Source organism: Cyprinus carpio, chromosome B9 (genome assembly GCF_018340385.1).
Source record: "Cyprinus carpio isolate SPL01 chromosome B9, ASM1834038v1, whole genome shotgun sequence".
NCBI lineage: Eukaryota > Metazoa > Chordata > Actinopteri > Cypriniformes > Cyprinidae > Cyprinus > Cyprinus carpio.
In genome coordinates this window covers 20791490-20816254 of record NC_056605.1, presented here as the reverse complement: position 1 = coordinate 20816254, position 24765 = coordinate 20791490, and the positions used below count along the sequence as shown (strand labels likewise).

The 24765-nt window shown below is 35.5% G+C and overlaps 1 protein-coding gene across 6 annotated transcripts in view; it reads left to right on the top strand.

The window, feature by feature from the left end:
* The first annotated feature begins 484 nt into the window (after window positions 1-484).
* Window positions 485-24765, top strand: part of LOC109055035 (DNA-binding protein SATB2-like) — a 48345-nt gene continuing 24064 nt past the window's right edge. Inside the window, exons 1-5 of one of the 6 annotated variants that reach the window (XM_042731465.1) lie at window positions 491-601; window positions 6620-6744; window positions 8382-8572; window positions 17483-17698; window positions 21219-21401. In XM_042731465.1, coding sequence (XP_042587399.1) covers window positions 17515-17698; window positions 21219-21401 — 367 coding nt within the window. In that variant the 5' untranslated portion in view covers window positions 491-601; window positions 6620-6744; window positions 8382-8572; window positions 17483-17514. Of the gene's footprint in view, window positions 602-6619; window positions 6745-7915; window positions 8573-17482; window positions 17699-21218; window positions 21402-24765 lie in introns of those variants that run through there. The other 5 variants (XM_042731466.1, XM_042731462.1, XM_042731461.1 and 2 more) reach the window with 5 other exon arrangements.

The window sequence follows — 24765 nt, the reverse complement described above, 5'->3', positions numbered from 1 at the left end:
ATGACCTGGCTCCAGTCCCTGTTTCTCTCTCTCTCTTTCTCTTTGTATTTTCTCTGTCCTTTCACTCAGTGTTTGAGTGCATCAGAAACACACAAATCTATTCCAGCTTTGGGAAACTCCAGAGAGCCAGTGACGATTTAGAACTGAGAAGGTGGATCAGTGATGTGTAATAGCGCTCACTGCTATAACCCTCCCTACTTTAACAAACACATGCGGTTGCATTCGACAAAATACTCAGTTTGTCTGACCTCCTTTGGCTTAACGCTTCATTTTATTGAAGTTTGTCCAGAATAAACCATCAGTTCACTACCGAAAGCAAACTGTAAATCAGACTCTTTTGACAGGCGACAAGCCAATCAAAGAAATGAGCTGGCAATGGCTCGGTTCTTCATTGGTGAGCGGCAGTAAATGATTCACACTAAGTGTCATAGTTCCGCCCAGTCATGAAACCAAACTTGTGCAGGCCGCTTGCTTTCATTGATTGACTAGGCCGCTCTTCTGCCAAACTGCTGTCAGCGAAGGCTGTGAGAGTCAGAAAAGCCATATGGCCTGATGAAGAGTGTCCAGAGTCATCTGCCTTTACGTTCTGGTTTAACAAGTGGTGAGTAAAAAGGGTAAGACCATTTTATTCGATATCTTTTAGTTTGCATGTTTGCCTGAGGATATCTGGTTAAATGTTATGGAAACATTCACTGTTGCATTAATTGTAAAGCCCAAATTAACAAGTGGGATTTGCTGATCGCTGCAGCAGTGTATTGTTGTGAACTCAAGGGTGTGTTTGAGATGTGTGACTGATTGTGTTTGTGGGCCTCATTCCTTAGGAGTTTGTTTATTGTCCTGGTCACTATAAGAAAGTGGACTTTGGTCCCTATTAAGTTAGTGACGACACAAATGGCATCAGCATCAGTAGCTGTAGACTACTCCCATTCATCCTTTTCATCACCTAAGTCCCTGAGACGAACCTTTGATAAGAGCCCATTCTCCTTGAGTGTAGTGAATGTGTCTGTGTAAATGTTGATTCTTTGTCTAGACATCTACTGGCTTGCCTGTTCTCGTGCTCTGTGTGATTTTCCTAGAGATGCAGAGAAATGATCCACTTGTCAAGTTGAATTGTTGGGGTGTAAAGGATACTGTCAGGGAGGCGAAAAGGATGGATGGGCCGTTGAAATTAAATCATTGCTAAATCTTGTAGAATTTGGTGGGATCAGTTTTAAGCTTCTTCAAATGTTAATCACAGGTTTTTTTTTTTTCGTAGGCTAAATGTGCTGTTCAAATTTATTTATTCATTCACTCACACACACACACACAGACACACACACACACACATACACACACATACAAATACATAAATAAATATATCCCTATTAGCAAAGTAAATAATAAAAAATATTGTTGAATTGATTAAGCCTTTGCAACATACACTGAAAATCAAATAAATAAATGGATTTTCTAAGTAAAATTTAAAGTTATATTTCATTGTAATATTGCTTATAATTTTGATTATATTGTATACAAGTGGAATGTTAATATATAAAATATATTGCTCAAGGGGCTTTTGCCACTTATTTATTATTTACAATTATTTACAAATAAATTATTATTATTTTTATTTTATTTTTAAAGGGACATTGCACATTTATTGAAATAAGCACGTGTACATCATGTAAATGTGCCAGATTTAGCCATACAGGCTAATTTTCATTTGCAGTCCCTAAGTTAGCAACACAAATGGCATTAGCAAATGATAGAAATCTATAAAAGTAGGAAGAATTAAATATACTGACTTTTCAATAGACTACTTATTAATCATATACAAAACATGTATCATTTAAATACAAATACGCACGTGGTATACTCAAAAAGCAATTGTATTTAAGATCTACTTCATAAAACATTTTTTAGCTTCCTTCTTGAGCAAGGGTTATTAGATCGACAAAAAAAAAAAAAAAAAAAAAAAAAAAAAATCCACACTGCACACCCACAGCCCTTGACTTTATGTTCCCCTTGTCCAGTAACTGTGCTGTGATTCTTACCTTCAGCACAGACCTGCGATGTCCCTTGACGAGGTTCCTTATCAGCTGAATTCATTAGGAACAGCACTGCGCGAGTTATGCGGTGGGTCAAAAACTCATCTTGCCCAAAAGACGTCCTGCTTTTCATGTTAAGTGGGCAGATTCTAAAGGGCCCCTCCTCCGCTTTCAAACGCAGGATCAATTTCTTTTTACTCTGTTTATGTTATCATTTGTAAATCTTACCAGAACTGGACCATGAGGCACAAGGGGGAACTCATACACAGTCTAATGAAGTATTTACAGATCATTCCAACTGTCAAATACTTTTGCCCAATGACATAGTGCAGAGTGCACACGCTTAACAACTCGCGTTTGCTTTCCAAACCCCTCCATGAACGTCTCAGGTCAGGCGGATTTCATTACAGGTAAATACTAATGCGAGGACCTGCAGAATTCGTAGCTTTTAATTTATGAGGGTGTTTTACGGGTGTTTTCGACTAAGAAGATTGCAGTTGTTGATGTTGTTCTGTTTTTTTTTTTTTTTTAAGAACTTCATCCTAGATCCCAGTCATTTCAAATGCTTTCGTGTTTGTGTTGAGGTGTTCTTGCGAAACGTTGATATAAAAGATTATGAATTTGACAAGCAGAATATTGTTTTTTATATATCTTCTAAATATTAGAGGTCCACGTCCTTTAAAACATGACATTTTTTTCGGAACATGATCGGCTGTTTTTATAATATAAAAATTAATTAATTAATTCTTGCAGTTGATTTAGACTATACTAATAATAATAATAATAATAATAATAATAATAATAATAATAATAATAATAATAATAATAGCAATAACCTATTAATTTTGATCTCCTAAAATCTTGTGAAGGATGCAGACATAATGGTGGAACCATTAGAAGGGGAAATAGGGGGGCATCGTGACCTCTGAGTGGAACCTAATTAGTGCCCTTCCTATTAGAATTTCGCTTACAAAACAAATGGGATTAACATTTATTCGAGGTGTTGTTTTGTTTTCTACCAAATTCGGGTTGGAAAGCTAATACGTAGCATTGCCTATAATAGCAATAGGCTATTTATAAAACAACATGATATCGTTACTTTTATTTTCGTTCAGAAATAGCTCCTAACGAAAAGAACCCAATTAGCCTAAAGATTTGGAATGAGGATATTAGGGAAATGTCTTTTATTTCTTTAGTGATGGCTTCCTTTATATTTTATTGCGTTTTCGTCTGCTGCGTAATGTTGGAAAACACACTTTTAAAATCATCTTAACTTTTGTCGGACGTTTAACGATTGAAGTAACGCCTATTTCCTAAACTAATATATTGCACGTTAGACGAGAGATTTAGAGTTCTAATAAGGCCAAATATGGTTATTTCAGAAATGTAGACTATGAAATAGGCTGTTATTGAATATGAAATGATTGTTTGGTAAGACATACAGATTTTTATAAATCTTAGTGCTCAACTAATGAAAGGGCTGTATAATAACACTGTAGTGAAGCAAGATGCAATGAAATATACAAAGTTCTCCATAAATTCAGGCCTGTCACGTGGCTGCAGGCTGCAGAATATCATTGTAAAGGCGATGTAACGGTTCTCGAAAATAGTGCACATTTTCTTTGCAATAATCAACATGCATCAGATTTTTAATCTTACATCAATTGTAGTCTTGTACGCTGAAAGCAACATTATTAAGTTTTAAATGTTCTGAGACTATGCATTCTTGATTTAGGCTATTAGTAGGCTAGTAGTAGCAGTAATAGTAGTAGTATTGAGGAGGAATAAATGTGGAATTTTAACGGATAAAATATGCTTTTATGTAGTGTAATGTTTAATGCAAACAGTAGCCTACAGTTGGTTGAACACAATAAGCATTGATTTACATAGGCTACAGAATTTATATTTATTAAAGAAACTGTGTAGTGAAACGAATAGAATGAGCATAATTATTTTGCTGATTGTCTCTATGTTGACTTCTTATTTTACTAGTAGCCTATTGTCTGAAAACAATTGATCAGGATCTGTATATGGGTAAAACAAATGCTCTTCATAAAAATTCGTTTACTACATTAATTTTACAAAATTTGTTTGAACGTTATGTTAAAACTTGTGTTCTTTCTTCTTCTTTCTTATGGTTTGATCATCGTCATCTTTGAGGATTGTAGTTCACCTGAGTTTCCATCTATGCAGGTGGATTATCCGTTTGTGCATATATTTACTAGCAGTATAAATTCAGCATTCATTTATTATTTGAATCTCCTACCACCTCCTCTTCACCTCACCCCTGTGTATAAGCATAAAAGATCTCACTCAGTACAATATGATTCAATAGGCTACAACTAGAGTACACTGGAATCAAGGTAATTGGAGGCGTAGTTTTGATTCTGGCCACTAGACGATGCTATTTCCACATTTACTACTTATAGATCAGTCAGTGTAATCAGCAATGACCTGGAGGCACGATCCCCTTTTCAACACAGACATAACTCATACAAAACGACTAACATTTGTGATTCGAGATCATGCTGATATTAGCTTTTGTCAGGTGAAGTTTGTGTAAATCCTTTAGATACGTTCACATTTTCTATGGTGATTTGCGAAAACTGATAGGCTACTTTATTATTATTATTTTAATAAAAAAAAATCTTCATTGATTTTAAATGTGACTTTCACTGTCGATCTGCATTAACTAGCCATAAACCTTTGTTTTTTTTACGGCTTCCCCAGTCGTTTTAATTATATTATATTATATTATATTATATTATATTATATTATATTATATTATATTATATTGCTGAGACGTTATTAGGACGAAATGGCAGATAATTCTCATTAATGACCCCGTATTTTTAAAAATAAATTGTTAAATATCTGATCGAACATGCATTCAATACATTTCAGTAATTTACTTTGAGACAGTAGCCCAGCGCGTTGCAAACCGCCGCGTAATTATGGTCTTTTTTACAGATTCGTCGGGGAAAAGGCATCTTTTCAATTATTTACTTTCTCAAACTGAATTGTTTTCTTGTTTCTGAAGTCTCGAGCATATATATATTTAATTGTTTCACGGTTTGACTCTTTCTGCTTGAATGTTGTTTTGACTCGAAGTAGTCAGCTAATTTTAGATCCCAAGTTACCCAAGAAATGGAAAAGAGAGAGCATGGGGACCGTAAGAAACATGCTCAAAAAGGGTTCCAAAACCAGAGCTCAATAATTTAGTTGTGCTCAAGACACCAAAATTTTGCGTGCAAGAAATTCACATTAATTAGAGAAACATTTTCCACGACAAATATACCACAGTAATGTTCATTCACAGTTGGTGAAAGAGTATGTCAATGTCATAGCAATTTATTATTGTTTTTCTAATATTTATACAAAATAAAATTAAAATGAATATTTACAGAGCATAATTGAGCTTGTTAAATTATTTAGATATTTTAAAAAATATAATGTAATATACAATTTAATACAGAAACACTGAAACTGTAAGTTTATATATGGGTCAGATAATAGGTAATTATATTTTCTAGCATAGTGACAGTTTTGTATAGGCTATCTATCTATCTATCTATCTATCTATCTATCTATCTATCTATCTATCTATCTATCTATCTATCTATCTATCTATCTATCTATTCATTCAGTTCATGCTCTAGTTCATTTAATCATCTGTAAATCTGCAGATATAATGGCCCATGTGATAAAATATTAAATTTCTCACGGAAGTCATATTTACGGAACACAGCAGTTTCCTTTTGCATTCAAATACCAACAGAAACTATATTCACCTACAGAGAAAGCAAGAGAAAGTGCGCGCTCTTTGATTTGGTAGGCTTTGAGATTTTTTTGTTTTTTATTGATCATGTAAGATATAACTAACAACGATCTAATAATTTTTGATTAAAATACTTACCTAAATATTTAGATTATAATTTTGTTAATAATTATGATTGGATCATTGTTTGTCTCTTTGAAAATACCAAAGGCTTAAAATGTGCGGTTTTTCAAAAGCGAACGAGACAATGATAATCACAATTATTATTATTATTATTATTATTATTATTATTATTATTATTATTATTGATGTTTTACGTTTGTTTTCTGTTTTTCTATGTAATATAAAGACCTTATCAAACGAATTATTCATATTTTAACCATAATGTTACATTTGATTAGTTGTGAAAGTAAAAGAGCATGTTATTGAAAAAAACAAAATTTTAGCTAATGGGAACAATCTTGTAGATGTTTTCATTCTCTCAGTGACCACCAACTTGTATGCCACTATCAAAATAGGAATTCACCTATGTTTACACGAAATTAACAGGCTGTACTTCATATTTTATTTAGAACTGCTTTTTGTCAAATTCGACGAGAAGCACAGTTAAGAAGTGACATGCAACTAATAACTGACTGTGTTTTGTGTGGCTTCATTCAGACCAGCGGACACCAGAATTTCAAGTTCCACATCTATATATAGGTCGACTGCATTATTTAGTCGGTATTAACAACGCTATTCCGTTTAGCGTTTTACCTGTCACGCAACGCTGCAACACCATCATCATCGTGGTCATTATCTTGTATTATTATAGTGACGAATGAGGTTGGAGAATCAGCCAGCGTTCGCTCACACACCCCACAGTGTCTCAAAGCAGCAGAGCAGCCAACAGCACACACCATTGTGCAGTTAATGAGTTCTCATTAAACCATCACAAAGGTAAGTTTTTTTTTTTGTTTGTTTTGTTTTTTTTGGTACAAACATATGAATAATGCTTGTAAATCTGAATGTCTGCATGAATTTTAATCTTCATGTAATGCAGCTTATTTGTGGCTATAAAGACTGCCAAACTAAGGCCATAGTTGTAGAAATGAACAAACGGTTGTGAACGATCTGTTTAGGTACTACTGTATTGTCGAGAACGAGTGTTCACGTTCAACTTCGACAGCTTGTATGGTGATTTGTATGTGGTGAAAGCATATGAAAACAGAGAGACCCTAAAAACTGGGCTTCGACATGCACCATGCTCTTTTTTTCCCTGTCCGTGTTCCAGTATTGCTCGTTTCTTTTGGATAGCACCGCTTCCAGTGCACATTACAAACCGTTTCAGTCTAGAAGTTTTTCAGTCTTTATAGCTTACGACTTGTTGAGATTGTGTCATTTGTGCTATTGTGAGTTGTCATCTTAACTTAAGACCACCAAAGATGAGTCTGTCACTTCCAATGTGCTATGATAGAGAAATAAACCATTAGAAGGTGATTCCGTTAAAACAATGACAACTCCGCTATCGACACAAACTAAATGAAACTAAATTAGCTGCATTTGAAGTAGTCGGTGTTCACGTGAAAGTGCCTCATCCATCATTTCCAAACAATATATAGATATTTTCATTATTCGTTTTAACATTAACCCACACATCCACCCGTGTAGCTTTTCCCTTCCACAAGATTGCACGCTGCATACTGTATGTTCTTATCTTTAACGTCTGTAGTGCAGATCAGTCATCATGTCTGTGTCGCTTCATTGGGTTAACAAGTGAACATTCACAAGACAACGATGCATTCAGATCGCGTAAAATGCAATGAAAAGAGATGCCGGCGTGCAAGTGATCTGAAAAAGCTTTTCAATAGAAATGCAAGCTAATGACTGAAGTAAAATTATAGCTGAAATGGATGTCAACAAAGACCGCACCACAATATATATAGGCGTATATATTTGACAAAATAATTGTTAAAAACAGAAGTCAAACTAAGAAGCTAAACAGAAGTTCATCTAAGTCGCTGTATTGATAACTTATACATGGAATGCATTAATTACTTACCTTGGACAGCCCCGTCCCTCCCTCCCTCCCTGCCTGCCTGTCACACTTCCACGTTTGCTCTCCAGTCCTCCTCCCCTCCCACTCCCCACTCCTCTCTAGGCTCTCCGTCAGTCCGCGCGCCGCGCAAGGGAGAGATTGAAAGTGACACACTCACATTGTTGCTCTTGAGATTTTATGCCGCTGTAATAGGTAATGTCCGCATCGCACAAAGCAGATACTTGACGTCTGTTTTAGCTCGGTTTCTCTTTGTGTGCATGCAGCAACGTATATGGACGTTTCTAGGTTTTGATGCTCTCTTTGCGCCCGCTGCTGAGGTTTTCAGTTCTGCCACGGACACTCGTGACTCAAACTCGCGGTAAACGGTGAGCAAGATTCTGTACTGCCGGAGAGATTGTCGTCGGTCGCTTCTCGGAACTTCTCGGATTTCTCTGCTGTGTTCAATCCCGTGCACTGTCCTCTCTCTCTCTCTCTTTCTTTCTCTCTCGCGCTCTCTCTCTCTTCATGCTGTCTATCTCCTGCTACCTGTACCCCTCAGCTCGGAGTCTCTCAGTTCCAGTGGCTCAGTCACAGCGCACAGTGCACGGAGCCCAAGTGTCCAACACCGAACCCATCGACAGTATTCAGTCCTCCGCGAGGCAGCGAGAAGCCCAGCCCTGGATTCAATACTTTTAATCAATGGACAGAGCCCTCTCAACGGCCAACCGAGGTACCGACACGCCATAAGCAGTAAGTGCCACAGAAAATAACTTTAGTCGTCTTTCATCCGATGCTTCCCACATTCATGTTAACTGCTACTGTAACTGTAACAGCAGGTTCCTGTTGGAACTAAGTAGCATTTCAAACCGAACTAACTATTCTGAATACAGATGAACATAAATGTTGTGTTTGAAGATAAGAGGTAAATTCGATGAGGCCTTTGTAAAGAAAATAAATGTAGGCCCATTAAGCAGTTTAGAAGGCCATGGATGTTTTACATATTCCCACTTACAGCTTACTTCTTCTTAAGACACGTGCAGCGCCTTTCTCGCGTTATTTTCTTATTTTAATAAGTAAATAATGTTGCTTAAAGTTATAAAACTTAGCTTTGATAGTGACTGATGTTGAAAAAGTAAAACGCAGCGGACGAGGAAGACTTTTTCAATGGAACGTTTCGATTTTCTGATATTCACCAGAATATTCATGTTTTATCAAACAGACCAATAATAATAATAATTTAAGATGTGTTTCTGTATGTTTATTTTCAAATATAATTGCAATACACGAATAAAATCACCGTGTAGTTATGTTTCATTAAGTTCAGAACAGGAGCACCAGAGTCGTGCACCTTGTGCACTGTCGATCGTGTGCAATTTTTAATAATGACCTTTCCTTTGAAGAATATAACATAATTTGTATATTCGGTTAAAGTTAAACCATGAATTAAATAAACCTGTCGAGACTGTCTGATGAATTATTACTTTTTACTGACGAGAGTGTTTAAACCGTTTTGAGCCCTTGAAGTGGAGCTGTTAAAAAAAAAAGATTTTAAGCTTTTTTTTTCTATTTACATTTTTTTTTTTTACAAATAAAAAAGCTAGCGAAATAATGTAAAATTAGGCTATTAAACATTCTGAAAGCTTTTTTTAAGGGGAAATCCTGTTTTTACTCCAGCCCCAACAAGATTAGGCCTCAAGTTTAGCTTCACACGTGTGTGACTTTTATGTCTGTGGTCTCTTCGCCCTCAAGTCGTGTGTATGTTTGTGTGTGTGTGTGTGTGTGTGTGTGTGTAATTGGCATTTTCAGATTTTTTTCTTCCATGAGAGGAATCTGAGACTTGATTTCGAAAATGATATTCTATTATTAAAAACAAAGCTTTTATTCTGTTCAATGTGTCAAATAATTTTCAGCCTTGAGAAATTGACGCTCATGGTTTGTTTACCCGCGTTTTTTTTTTCGTTTAGCTATATTGTTATTGCATCGCTGTTTTTTCTGTAGTTTAAGAAGGTTGTCACGTGTGGTAGTATACATAAAAATAAGCTAGATAATATTTAATTGTTTATGTTTTGTAAAACCCTGCACTTTTTAAGTAGGCCTACTTCACGTTGTTAAACAACTGCTGATTGAGTTTCTATTTTTTTATGAAGAGAAGCAGCCTTTAAAAGGGGAACCTGAAGCAAAAGATCGGGCATGATATTATGATCGTTTTATTTAACAGAGATTACTGTTACACTCTTCTCTTTCGATTAAATTAAAACAGATTAATCTAGATTAAATTATATTTAGCATTTATTTAATTATATTTTATTATTATATTAAGTGAGTCTGGAAGCTCTATAAAGACAGTAATTTAGGTGTAAAATCTAACAAAGACATGCAGCACATTATAAATCAGAATAAAACAACCAGACAATGCATTTTTATAAGCATTTGAAAGTTCAAGATATTTACTTTAATTTATTATTAAGTTAGAATTAATTGCAATGAGACGAAATAAACCTGTGATCTGCGTTTGCTTAAGTAGCAGTTAGTCTGAATCATTTGGGGGCAGAAGTACTCGGTAAAAAGTCAAAGATTTCATGTCACTGTTTTTCCAGAACGCACAATATTTCTCTTTAAGAGTAGGCCTACACATCTTTGATGTGAAAGAGACTGAGCCCTTTTCATACAGAACCCGTGGATTTCTCTTTAATATAAGGATGATGGAAGTTAACTAAATCGAAAAAAAATAAAGAAAGAAAGAAATGAAATGAAATAGTTGTGAATGTGTTGTATTTTAAAGTAATGTTTATTTGTAAATTGAGCGACAATGGAGTAGAATGTTTTTATATTATTAGACTCTGAACTCTGAAGTAAATAGTTAAATCAAAAAAACGAAAAAAAAAAAACACATGCCGAGTGCACATGATTTGTTATTGTATTACATGCGATATTTTTCCCCCTGTCAGTTCAAACTCCCGAGTTATGTATACATAACTTTAAAACTTTACAGCAGTGTATTTGAAGAGTCACTCACAAAATCATGCCTGTGCAAAAGGGAGGTATGGTTGCTATATAGCTGCCATCAGCGGTAGAGATCATTCTGTTTCTTTTTAAAGTTACATTGATGTATCCATTATTCATTTCCACAACTTGGCCCCCATAGCCAACGGAGACGTTTTCTTAACCAGGACCAAAAGGAAAAACAAAACGTTTATTAGTCTCCGTAACAGAGAGGCTCTATACGTCTCAGTAATTTTGCAATAGATGGAAGCCTCCGAGGATACTTTAATCTCGCGCTTTGGGGAGCCCATCAAAATGGATCAAATCCAGCATTTATTCACGGCATGTTTTCTCCAGCCCTATACCTTCAGGGACTTCAGGGAGAGTTCAGCGCCAGATCCTATTTACTTTAGTCTATACTCACAATACCTGTTAATTATTTTGTCTTTATATGGAAGGCGGGTACAGTTTTTAGGTGCCTAGAAATGTCAAAATAAATAAACAATAACCTTCACACAGCGAGAAACCCAATGAGCCTATTTCAATATAGCATTGCCTTGTTGCTTTTATAAACCGGCTACTTCATAATACTGATATTTGACAGATATTAGCCTATTTATTATGCAAATAGCCTACTTGAAACGTTATTCTTCCGCTGGAATATATTGTCCCTGAGAAAATGAAAAACATTTCCGAACAGTGATTCGCAGATGCACATTTGTGAGGTTAACAGGTGTTTGTGTCATTGCTGTTATGTGTCTTAGCAGGATTGGAACACTATATCGCCCGACCAGCTCGCTGGACCAGAAATATTCGTTTAGTAGAATAGGCTTAATATTAATTCGCCGCAAATAGCTCGTCAAGGCCTAGGTACTAACTTGGACTTGAACGCGATTCCTTCCAGTTTGATGACATTAGAATTTGGTAGATTTATTATGTTTAACACTATTATTATTTTTTTATTTTTATTTTAAATAAATAACTACACCTGTTTTCTCTTCAGTAATTTTTTCTCAGAGATATATTTTTTTTTTCAGTCTGCTTCTGGATTGCATACATCAAGTCTTGGCTAAGACGAAAGCTATTATTTCGATCGTTATTGCCCATGGAAAGATACTGTTCATGCAGTTCATTTCTCATTATGTGGGTAAGTTGTCACAGTTAAAGCTGATATTAAGCACCCCATCAGCTAACTTTGTATTTTAATTAATAGTTTTTTTTTTTTTTTTTTTTTTGTAAAATTCAAATAGTAACAGCATAATAATAATAAAAAAAAAACAGCAAAAGTGTGAAATGTAGGCCTACATTGTACAAATATCAAGTTATTGTTTTGACCAAAAAATATTGTGTTTAGTAAAAACCTTTTTTTATTATTCTTTTTTTTTTTTTAAACATATGACAACTTGAAATTTATTACAGCCTTGTAGTCCTGAGGGCACCACTCAGCCTTTCACATCAAATGTCATTATGTAGGCTAGTTGACTCTCACTTGAATATGCAAACATGGTATTATTGGTATAAAAAGTTTTTTGAAAGTTTTGTTTGGAGGATGGAATTCACAAAAATATTCTGATTTAGATGGGTTTAAAACCTTATAAAACCACTTATAAAACCTTATAAAATAACACATTTTTTGTAACTTGATTTTTGACAAAACCTTACTGAGATTTAATCCTTGTGACAACTTTCCTGTGTGACAGCTAGCCCTTAGCCTATGTATTTATATATATCAAACCATTTAACACTACATACCTAAATCCAGACCGCAGTCACTCTCTCTCTCTCTCTCTCTCTCTCTCTCTCTCTCTGTGTGTGTGTGTGTGTGTGTTCATGTGTGTTTTATAGCTCTGCTCAGTGTAGTCTACCATGTGTGATTTTTGTGAGTCAATGTGTGGTCCCTGGAAGTGTCAGAGCAGTGAGCCTGCTCTGTGGTTTCTGTGTGTTGAGTGTTTGTGCACACTTGTGTTTGTCCGTTTTTGTGCGAGTCAGAGAGCAAGGGATTTAGGGAGAACATAATAAACTGCTGCTCACTCTTTATCTTTTACTGTCTAAGATGTTTATTAGCAAACTAAACATACTTTCCGGAAGATCTTTCGAACCTTCTCTTCATATCTGAATCGACATATTCTCCACACATGTCCAGTACATTTGCACACACCCACATTATGGCAACTGTATTTGCCACTTTTTCTCAATTCAGTAATATCTTATGAACACTTATTCCCTTCTATCTTACATGATGTCACTTTTTATTTCATATAATCATAATCATATATATTTACTCATATATCCAAGGAAGTCTCAGTATCGAGCTTGTCTTACTATGTATATTTCCAGAGTAATCATCTGTCTTGGTTACAGTTTGATCTGTCATCAAATTCATGGGTGATAAGCTGCTATCTATGTATTCTTCCCTTCCCAACGCACACACCTGTGAGACACCGAGGGGCCTTCAATGCGAATCCCTCAACCATCTTCACCTGCTTTATCTGTACCCTGACTGAGCCGATGCTTTAATAACCCTGCAATAAATGAGTATCACAGCCCTATTCCCTGGTCAATAAGGTTGACGCCTTAACATGTCGTCAACACAGAGATACCACAATACCACCAGGTTCTGAACAACACACAGCTTTATCTCATCGCTCATTTGCATGCGTGTCCCTATTAGTTGTTATTAACTGTTGTCGGGTAAAGGGCTTTTATTACTCTGAGTTGGAAACGAGCGAGAAATTGGACACTCTTGTCCTGCCAAACAGTCTTTTCCGTACCTAATTTGTGAAATTGCTTTTTATGTCATTTTTGTAGTCCATATTTCTCCTTCTCTTTTCCCAACCTTCTGCCTTTTTTCTCAGCGTCTCTCAATATTGTTCTCTTCTCTGTGTATACTGACTGACAGTGTGAGTATAGTCAGATCAGCAGTGTGTCGTTTACTGCCCTCAGTTTCCTGTGTGTGGTACAACTGGCAGAGGCCACTCTCACTGCCAAAGAAAAGAGTGCAATGTGGAGGGGAGAGGAGGGTTAGCAGAAAATGTATATCGCATGCTTAGGAGAGAGTCTTTGCAGTGTGGTCGTCGTAGTTTGGAAATTTGAGTCTCATGGGATCGGAGTTCTGTTCCACTCCCTCGTCTGGCTTCTCTCATCTACCCCTAAACATAACAGTCATTAGTTATGTTTGTAATGTGTGGCTGCAAGCATTACAAATAAAAATGGAGCCGTGTATCTGGTTGTGAATACCTGTTGGTAAAACACTCAAATGTAAGGTGCTGTGTATCTTTCAGTTTCATGTTGCGTGTCATTTGTCAAGTGGGCTGGTTATTATGTATGCTTTTTATTAGCATAGCTATAAAATAGCTGTACTATTTTAAATGATATAACCTGTATTTCATAGTTCTTCCTGCTAATAATCACCTTACTGTAAGCTATTTCTTAATCTCGAAACAAGATCTTGCTTTTATTTTTTTATCTTCATAATCTTTGTTGATTATTCTTGAAACTTGCACTGATTAGACATTTATCTCTATTTCTAATTGATGTTGTACAGTTGGAAGGACAGGGATTAAACAAGTCCAATCACACTTTTATGATGACTGTAAATTAAATTAAACTCCGTCATCATTTATATACCTTCATGTTGTTCCAAACTTGCATGACTTTTTTTTCCTTCTGTGGAGAATAAAAAAGAATTAAAACGACGACATTAACATTTTCAATATATCTTATTTTGTGTTCTACAAAAAAGAGGGTAAATAAATGATGACAATATGCTCATTTTTGGTTGAACTCTCCCTTTAATAACCTAATGTAATTCATGTGATGAATTGAAATTGAAATTACAGTGGCAGTGTTCTTTTATTAATAACTGTCCCATTTATGCTTTATAATCTTCTAATGGTTCGTTTTAATTTAGAAATAAATAAATTAGTCATTCAGTAATTTTTTCCAGTCTGTTGATGAAATAGAGGAATACTCTCTCTGTTGATAAAGCTTTGATGAAGCTGTCTCACCATTAGCTCAGCAAATCTGGATGAGATCTTGTGGTGCTGAATTACAGAGCTTTTACCAGCATAATCACACAATCTCTTTCACCTCACATTTGAGTTCATGAATTTCAAAACCTTGAATCACAGTAGTTTGTTGCAAAAGTATCCAAAGTAGTGTATCATAATTGTAAGAGTGCCTCTTCCATACTGTATTGATTGGTTACAGCAGGTGTGTATTGACAAGAAGAAACTTTTACAGTACTTACAGTCTTTGCATAGCCACTGCCATCTCCATACGTGGGTGACGGGCAGACACACTGGAGCTGGTTTTATCTTCCCATCAAATATTTGCCGGGGTGGAGGAGGATCAGAAAGATAGAGAGAGAGCGAGAGAGATTGGCATAGAGATGGGAGAAACGATTCAGACAAGGTCTTGATTGGGATCGGAAGACTCATTAAAATCAAGCAGGTTTAGACCTGTGAAGCCCAGTGAAGGAGGGAACAAAAACAACCCATCAGTGCCAGATGAACTGACACCGATAAAAGATTTTAGGGGTTGGTAATACAGTGCAACTTGCAGGCAAACAGATGAAAAGCTCTCAGCGTCACTGATGGCAATGAACGCATCAAGTACAATGACCATTGTGTCCGCTTGCGGTTTCATCCGTCAGATTTCTCGCCCAGTTCCGTGCAAGTATCTGAAACATCTCGAGACACTTTTTGTGCAGAGATTTTATTTCACTCCTGGGACTTCAAGTCTAATGGGCAAGCCCTCGTAGACGAGCTGTTAATTAAATGCAGATCTGTTCGCCTTATACAGTTAAAGTGGATCACAGTGATTTTACACATAGCGGTGGGATGTATCTGTTATAGTTTAGGACCTTATCCTCTTATTGTTACTGAAGTGTAGTATTTTCAAACTTTGATCCATTTTGAAAACTTTGACATGACTAGAACAAGAGAAATGAGAAATAATAGCTGTATGTACACTGAGGGAATATCAGTTTTAATTGGAAAGCTGTGTTTAATGGGTGCTATTAATTTTGTATATACGTGTGAGTGTGTTTTCATAAGCATGCATGTCCGTTGTTGTAGTGTATTGTTCACACTTGAGCTCTATTAAACTGTCTCATAGGCTCTGTAAATCTCTTTCCTCTGTGTGTGTGTGTGTGTGTGTGTAAGTACAGTGTGGACCATCAGTTCTTGTTCCCTCAGCAGCACACTAACACATTTCTTTCCATTCATATGCTCTTAAAGTGTTTTTCCTCCCACCCGCTTATTAAACTCTAAAGAATTCAGACACTTGATTTCTGGACCCGCATTAGGTTTTTAATCACGCAGAGGCTAATGTTTTTAATTTATTATTCATTTTGAAAATTTAGCTCCAGCTTGTAATTCTCTTTGGACTTTTTTATGTTCCATGATGATGTTTTTCTCTTCAGGGCCAGAGAAAAGAATAATGTTTTCTGCATAACCACTGTGAGAAGAATAGCAGTGAGGGTGGACACTGAAATCTATCTATCTATCTATCTATCTATCTATCTATCTATCTATCTATCTATCTATCTATCTATCTATCTATCTATCTATCTATCTATCTATCTATCTATCTATCTATCTATCTATCTATCTATCTATCTATCTATCTATCTATCTATCCATCCATCCATCCATCCATCCATGCATCCATCCATCAGAATCCCTCTGTATTTAGGAAGTAATATTCAAATAAAAGCATTCCAGTGGGGAGTTTGTTCCTAGTTTTTAACTTTTGGCATGGGCTCAATACAACCTGGCACTGACTCTGATGGACATTACCAATATTAAAGGTTCGGCTGAAAAACATAGAGTCCTGAAAGTTGTCCCCATGGAGCGCTATGTGCATTCAGAAATACTATATTTGCACACATGCACACACAGATATCATTTGAACAACTTAAAGTAACTTAATAATTCATGAAAACATTTTGAGCATCTTTGCTTTCGTATTTGCCCAGAAGTCTGTCACATTTAAATGCACATACACATTAGTTTACATTCCCCAGACGCTGGAGCAGAACGAGACCCTGGGCCTCTGCTTTTTTGTTTGCTGATAGTGTTGATAAAATGCCAGCGTCCTCTTAAACAATTCTCTGTATTTTAGGACATAGAGTTTGATGTCTTTTAGCCCCAGTTGTTCGGTTTGTTTAAGAGTCAACAAAAGGGAATCTTTTGATTTGAGAGTTTTCTGAAGAAAAATGTTAATAGAGTTGAATTTGTTATTTAGACCTTTGCTAATATTCTTTTAATATTCTTTTATCTTAAATAAAATAGGCTAAATGCATAGATTAAATAAAATTTGATCTTAATTTAAATTTTTATCTCAATTGGTTTGCTTTAAGGTTTTTTGGATTATCATTTTCATGGTGAGGACACAATTGTTTTTTTCTGGGGGGGTGGGGGCAATTTATGATTTAGACATTTAGAGATATGCATAAAAAATGTTTTATAAGAATTTTTTTTATTATTATACCATGATATTTAAAAAAAAATAATAATAAAAAAAAAAAATTATATCGTGATATAATTAAGTCCCCCATAGTTTTTCCAACTCATTATTTTTGTTGTTGACTATACATCTAATGATGTTCAAGTGTATGCATTGATATTTGCTGAGATTTCATTAGGTCTCTGTCTCCCCCTCTCTTTGTCTCAGGTCCTTATCCTCTGGCTGGGGTTCCCCCTGTAATGTGGAGGGGGATGGAGCGTGGCGGAGGAGAGAGCCCTCGTTTACGGGAGAGCCCCGAGCGACGTGGGAGCAGCAGTCCTGATATCGGTGCCCCCCCTCCAAAGATGGGCCGTCTAGAGCTCAACGGCAGTCCCACAGGTCACCGCAGTCGCCACAATGGGGCCCCACAGAGACCTCTCGGTGGTAAGACACTCACAACCTTAACTGTCACTACATTTATATTATATGTTTTTCTTCTGCAAGACCACACACTAGCACCACAGCTTAATGTGCCTAGAGCACAAATTCTAACCACTGCTTCAACAAATATATTGTTTTTTAATTAGTGAGATAATTGTCAACGCTTAAAAAAATGAATAAACATCAAAACTGCACATCTAGCTATGCATTTAGCCTGGTGCTTAATTTTATCTGACATTATTAAAAGAGCTGTCAATAGTGCAAGGTTTAATCAATTTAATCCCATACTCCACTGTAGTTCAGCTACAGGAGTGTTGTGGCCACTATAAGCTCAGTGAATTAAGTAAACCTGATTTATTCCCCTTAGCCAGTTATTGACTGCAACAGTAGCGTGTGTCAGAAGGGGGGTCATATTGATTACAGTGACCCCAACGAATTGCCACATACAGTGGTGTGGTCGCAGCTGTGATTACTGGATATCTTTTAAATGTGTTTTTACACTTGGGTTGTTGACACATAACATGGACATTAACTTTTTTAATTCAGCATCAAGGTTTTCATAAAAAAGGACGTCAGATATTGCAATTATTTCTTTAATAAGACAAGTTTATTTATTTGGTGTTCAAGTAGAGACTTGAATTTATTAGGCATTATACTTCTTAAAATAAAATCAGGGCAAAAATATCAACAGTTTGTATTTCTCCTAAGAAACAAAGGTCATTTAATAATCCTTTTGTAAAATTAATCGTAATATGATAGCAGCACAACTTTTTTCAACATAGATTATAGTAGGAAATGTTGCTTGAGCACCAAATAAGTATATTTAAATTAAGGGTCATGTGACACTGAAGACTGGAGTAAAGGCTGCTGAATAAATTAGATTTTAAAATATATTATTTCAAAATATTAATGGTTTTACTATGTTGTGATCAAATAAATGCAGCTTTGGTGAGCATAAGAGAATAATTATATAAAACCAACCCAAAATTCTGAATGGTAGTGTGTCTGTGTGTGTGTGTGTGTGTGTTGTATTATAGTTTTAGATGTGTAGCATACCATACTGCAGGATACTGCTGTTACTGCTTCAGATATGTCAACGACCCACGTACAGTTAACATGGTGTAGTCCTCACAATAAAGGAGTAATGCATTTTTTTCTAATGAAATATACAGTCTTTGTCCAGTAACACACAGCCCCAGCAAAAGTGTAATATATCTCACATTGGGCCAAAAAGTCACCAAGGTCAAGCTGTTATTCACCTTGACAGTGAACAATGTGTGTAGCCAATCATAAAGCCACATATCAGATATAGATTAGATTTTTTAGAGGCCAAAACGTTAACAACACATACTGTGTGTTTGTTCGTGATTGTGTGTATGTGTGAGTATCTGGCTGTACACCTCTGAGGCAGATTTGATTTGACAAAATATCTAAGTCAACAAACATTTCTTAAAAATGTTCTGGAATAGGTAGAAGAGGAAAGTAGCGGGGCTTTCTCTTCCTTTGCACTGGCAGATTGGCCAAATGGTTAATTTTAATCAGAGGTTGTCTTCTCCAAACCACAATGGAACTCTGAAGAGTGGGCCACACACGAAACAGACATGGAACCAGAATCACTCAGACACATGCCTGTAATGCTAAAAATCATTTTAAAAGTCATGTTTTATTTTTTATTTTTTTTGGGGGGGAGTGGGGGGCTGGCGTTTCTTTTTATCCAGCTAAAGTATCTAAAACAAGATGAATTTACTTGCAAAAAAGGCTTTAAAACTGGTTTGCAGGAAATATAGCTTTAATTAAGTTTGTATTTTACTCCTTTAGCAAATTATTTTAAAACAGTTTGCCAATGGAATAAACTTTATGTAATATTGTTAATGCAGAAATTTTATCTTTATACTTTCTTTTTTTATTCTATTATTATTTTTATCTAATGCACTAAATGTATCTTATTTTTTGTTGTTGTTGTTGTTGTTGCTTGCAGTATGTTCTTTACTGCTATATTTCAAAATATTTTAATATTTAATATTGTTACTTTAGTCAACTGCAGTGTCACACCTTTATATAAAGCAGTAGAGTTAAACTTTATAACTAGATAAAATGCTTAGGCATTAATGTGCATTAAAACACACACACACACACACACACACACACACACACACACACACACACACACACACACACACACACACACACACACACATAAATGAGTCAGACACAGGCTTCACACACATGCTGTTATCTTGATGATGAAACCGTGCTCATACAGGGTACAGGGATGAGCCCATGGGAGCTAGAAAGAAAGAGAGAAAGAGAGAAGGGGACTGCTGGGAGCTGCTGTGTGTTGACAGTTATATTTCCCTGTTGGGGGAAATTCACTTACTTGAATTGGCACTGGCCCCTGGCCTGTAATTCACTCCATAAGAGCATTCTGAACTGGAAGCCAGAGTGATTAATGGAAAGGAAATAGAAATATAGGAATTGACTGATTAAACCAAGGGGCTCGGGGAACGGTGTGTGAATGTATATGTATTTGCATGGAAGTGTGTGTGTGTGTGTGTGTTTGTGTGTGCATAAATTAAGAGAGAATTTTGAACTGCTCTGCTCTTATTAGTACATCTGGGATTTTGCCTAATGCTTTCAGCCTATAATTTCTAAGGGGTATTAATTAATAGTCAGAAAGCTTTTGAGTACTTCAGAGAAATTGAAGAAACAACGCATAGGTTAGGCCTAGATTAACCAGAGGAAACTTGGGTGGGATGTGTGTTTTTCAGGCATCATTAGATACCGCATACTATTTCTCAACAAGCCGTGAATGACTATGCATCTCGACATCGCATTAAAAGATGGGACTCTGTACCCACCAAATCACTTGCCAACATATTTTACAGGTTAATCATAAATGTTTTTAACTAAAATGTTAACAAAGTCAACAATACTAAAGTAATGTGTTAAGCCATAACCTCAAACACTGAAGGGAGAAAGGTTTGCATATCCGTTGGAGGCTCATGCAACTAATTTTATTAAGTGACCCAGCCGTTAGCACGCAGTCCGTTGACTTGAGGACATATCAGCACAGCTGCACTGACAAAGTGAAGGGAGGCACCATAAAAAATGATAACTTTAATCAAGTATAATGGAGCTGGTTTGATGGTTGGTTTGTTACACAATCTGAACAGCTTGTTCGTGTTGACTATTTGCATTGGGCTGGGAAACCTAAGACAAGCGATTGACCCTAGCCACCTTATTCAAATGCAAGTAATGAGCATATTTATCATTAATGATTTCTAATGAAAACACTTCTCTTGTAAAAAGAACATGGCGACTATTCAAAATAACGGCATGCTTTAGTTGCAAATGAGATTTATACAGGAATATTTTTAAAAACTTTATGGAAATGAGTCACATTTGTAGAATATCAGCTCAGTCATTGGACTTTATTTTTAGCAAATATTAATTAATCAATTCAGCTCTTCTCTCTTGACCATCTCTAATGATTTCTATGCCGTGTTGCTCTCCTGTATTGCAGGTCTGATGATTCCAGTCTTCTGTGTGGTGGAGCAGGTGGATGGAGGGATGATATCAGACGGAGAGAGTCGGGAGGAACATGCCGAGTTCGTGCTGGTCAGGAAAGACATCCTCTTCACTCAGCTGGTTGAGACTGCACTACTCGCCCTTGGATACTCCCACAGTTCTGCAGCCCAGGCACATGGTGAGTTCAACATGGGTCCAGACTTAAGAGTGTATGTTCAAAACAGCTGATGAATTTACAAATTTAATTAAAGTTAATAAAATAAAATAAAAATAATTACTGGAACTTGACCTTCCATTTCCAGTGTGACAAATTAGAACAACATCAGGTATTTCAACATTTTATTTTGATTTACTAACAAGCTGCCAAATGTTTTAATGCCAAAATATTTCTAATAAAAGTCCCTTTTTTAACAGAGAATTGTGCTAAATGTTATTGAAGGTGCACTTAGTAGCATAATTTAAATCTTAAATGTATAAAAAAGAAAAACTGCAATATAGTCTTAAGGAAAAAAAGGCTTCTTGAGTGTATTTAAAGAGATTACACTTTGATGACTTTTTCCGAACACACTTAAGTACACTTTTAAAACGCTGCACTGTGTAATGATGTCAAATTAAAACATTTACTTTAAAGTACATTTTATATTGTTGTTTTAATAATCTTATAATAACATAATAAAGCAAAGTACTTGATTATAATATAATTATTATTTATTTATTTTATCCGTAGTGTTTTATTTGATGGTACATTTAAAATTAATATTTTTTAAATGTGCTAAATTGCAATCAATAGAAATTATATTGAAGTATATTGTTGTTTATCATAAATGTTTGTCAGTACATTTGGCACTTCAATTTAACCATATTTCAAAGACAATAAAAGTAATTATGAAATTTCATATAAAATGTTCTTCAGTTTAATTTGCAAAATATCAATTTAAATAACAATGAAATGCAATTAAGTATCTGAAAACATTACATTTATTTCCCACTTAAAGTTGCAGTCTGTAACTTTCTTTAGTTAAAAATGATCTGAAATCAATATTTGAGCAAGTACATAACCAGCCAGTGTTCAAAATTATCGCCTTACTTTAGCCCGATTTACAATGGTTAGCTTAAAATAACTTTTTTTAAATTTAAGTGGTACTGTTAGGTTTTCACGGGAAATTCAAGCATGCTGCTGCGTCATTACGTCAGGTCTGTAAACATAAAGAAGTTGTCCTGGCTGCTATGGCTATCGCATGTGAGGATCCTGCAGGTTGCAGATTGTTTATAGCCTTTTCTCACAGAAGTTAGAATAATTAAATTTATCATTTTGAAAGGATTATGTGTTTATGAAACACACATGAATGAAATTAAATTATATTCCAGTTTTAAAAGTCCATATGATTACAGATAGCCTGGGATTACACAAGATTTGTTATTTAAAGACAACAAGTTCGAAGGGAGAATAATTAGCTTTTTGGGTTAAAATAATTTCTTAATATGAAATTCGAATGGTATGACAATGGGATGAAATATACAGGCTAATACACACTATATACACAGTCACGCAATGCTGATGTTGTTAAAATTAATAATTTAAGAATAAAGTATAACAACAATAATAATTTGCACAGTTTAATGTAATATGAGCTAACCAATCTTTAGATTAAATCACCATTGGTAGCGTGATTTATTGCAATGTTTTTTTCCTCAGTTGGTCAGAACAAATGTGGCAGACTTGTTACTTACTTGTTCAGATGACAACATCCGTTGAAAATTATTATTTGGGTCATATATTCCAAGACGTAGGCTAGAATCTGTGATTGCGAAGTACAGTAAATATCCACACCAGTGCGGTGACTGACTGCCACACATACTCCTCAAAAAATTAGATTCATCCGCACTGGAGCCATCCCAGAGCACAACCCACGCAAGGAAGATAATTCCACAAACAGCTGCAATTGCAGGATTTCAAACAGAGATGGCGACAAAGAGGCAAAACTTACGGACTGCAGCTTAAAGTATATTCTTTTAAATTATATTATTTAAAGTATACTAAAATGTGCATCTTTTCACAAATTTCATTCATATACTTCATAATAATGTATACTACTTGAAATCCCAATGTTTATAAATTAAAATGAATCTAGATTTGTAAATGCTGTAAAACTTCTGTTCATTGCTAGTTTGTGATACCTAATGCATTGATTAATGTTATTATGAAATGAAACTTATGAAAATGCAAAAGAATCTTATTTATTTCTGATATAACTGGATGCCATGCAATTAATCTTTGTAATCATTACATAAAACTTACTCTTTCGGTTATATTTCAGGCACTATGTTAAGCAGTGTGCATTATATATTGCACAGTATGCAGTAAGCAGTACGCTAGTACTCAGTTCCTTTACAGTTCAAAGCAATTAGAGTGGCATGAGAGAGTGCAGAGAGGAGGTCTGGCTGTGTTGACAGGAGGATATACTGTTTTGGGCTAATGTGTCTAAGAACACTGAGGAGGAAGGGCATTTGTTCAACATAACTGAATCACAGACAGTCTGAAAATCTCATTAAACAAGAACAAAGGAAATGGCGAGGCAAAGAATGCGTTGCTTTCACATCACCAAAAGATGTGTGTGAACTGTATTTGTCCATATGTGGTAACTTTGTGGGAATGCGTGTTTGTGTCTGCTCGAGGTCTTCACTCATTTTCTGTGTGTGTTTGTGTGTATATGGAGCATGTTTATGAGTGTTTGGTCCAAAGAAGCAATATAATGCTTTACTTTATTGCTGTACACATGATTGTCATCTCCCAGAAGATTGAGAGTTTTCTTGTATTCTGTGAAGTATGAAGAAAATTTAAAACAGTCATTACTTCATGTTGATCCGCGGTAACAAAAGACATCACGATTTACTTCATAGGTTGAGCATTTGGCATTTTTATGTATTATTTGTAGTCACAGTTCACAATATGTACGTCTGACTAGAATAGAGTTTGTTTTGCGATTTGATGGTGCTGCAGTTTATTGAAAGTATTGTCAGAAAACAGAGAGCGAAAATTGAAGGCCACATTTCAACCTTTAATTAAATGATCATTTAAGTCAGGCTGATGAAATGTCTGCTACGTTTTTGTAGTGATTGTAGTTTTTAAAATTAAATGCTGCGTGGTTGTGTTTGTGTGTGACTGCAGCTTGTTATTCATCAAAAATAATGTTAAATAAGCATCCTTTCTCTTTTTTTGACAACTAAATATACGTAGTAACAAAAACAGAAAAAAACATGAGTCACGCGTAGGTCAACAGTGTGTCTTTAAATTCACTCGAAGCGCCCTTTAGAGATTCCTTTGAAGAGTCAAAAACAGATCAATATGTTACCCACACAGCGACTCTAGCCATTTGCGTAACCTCCAAAAATACCGTTCTGTGCTATAAAATTAAACAAGTATGCAAATTGATAGAAGCGGCATTATGATTGGAAAGGCAAAATAGTCCTGTCTGGCCCACACAATGGCGCCACATCTGTGAGGAAGTCCCAGACGCTACCCCCCTAAACACAGAAACACA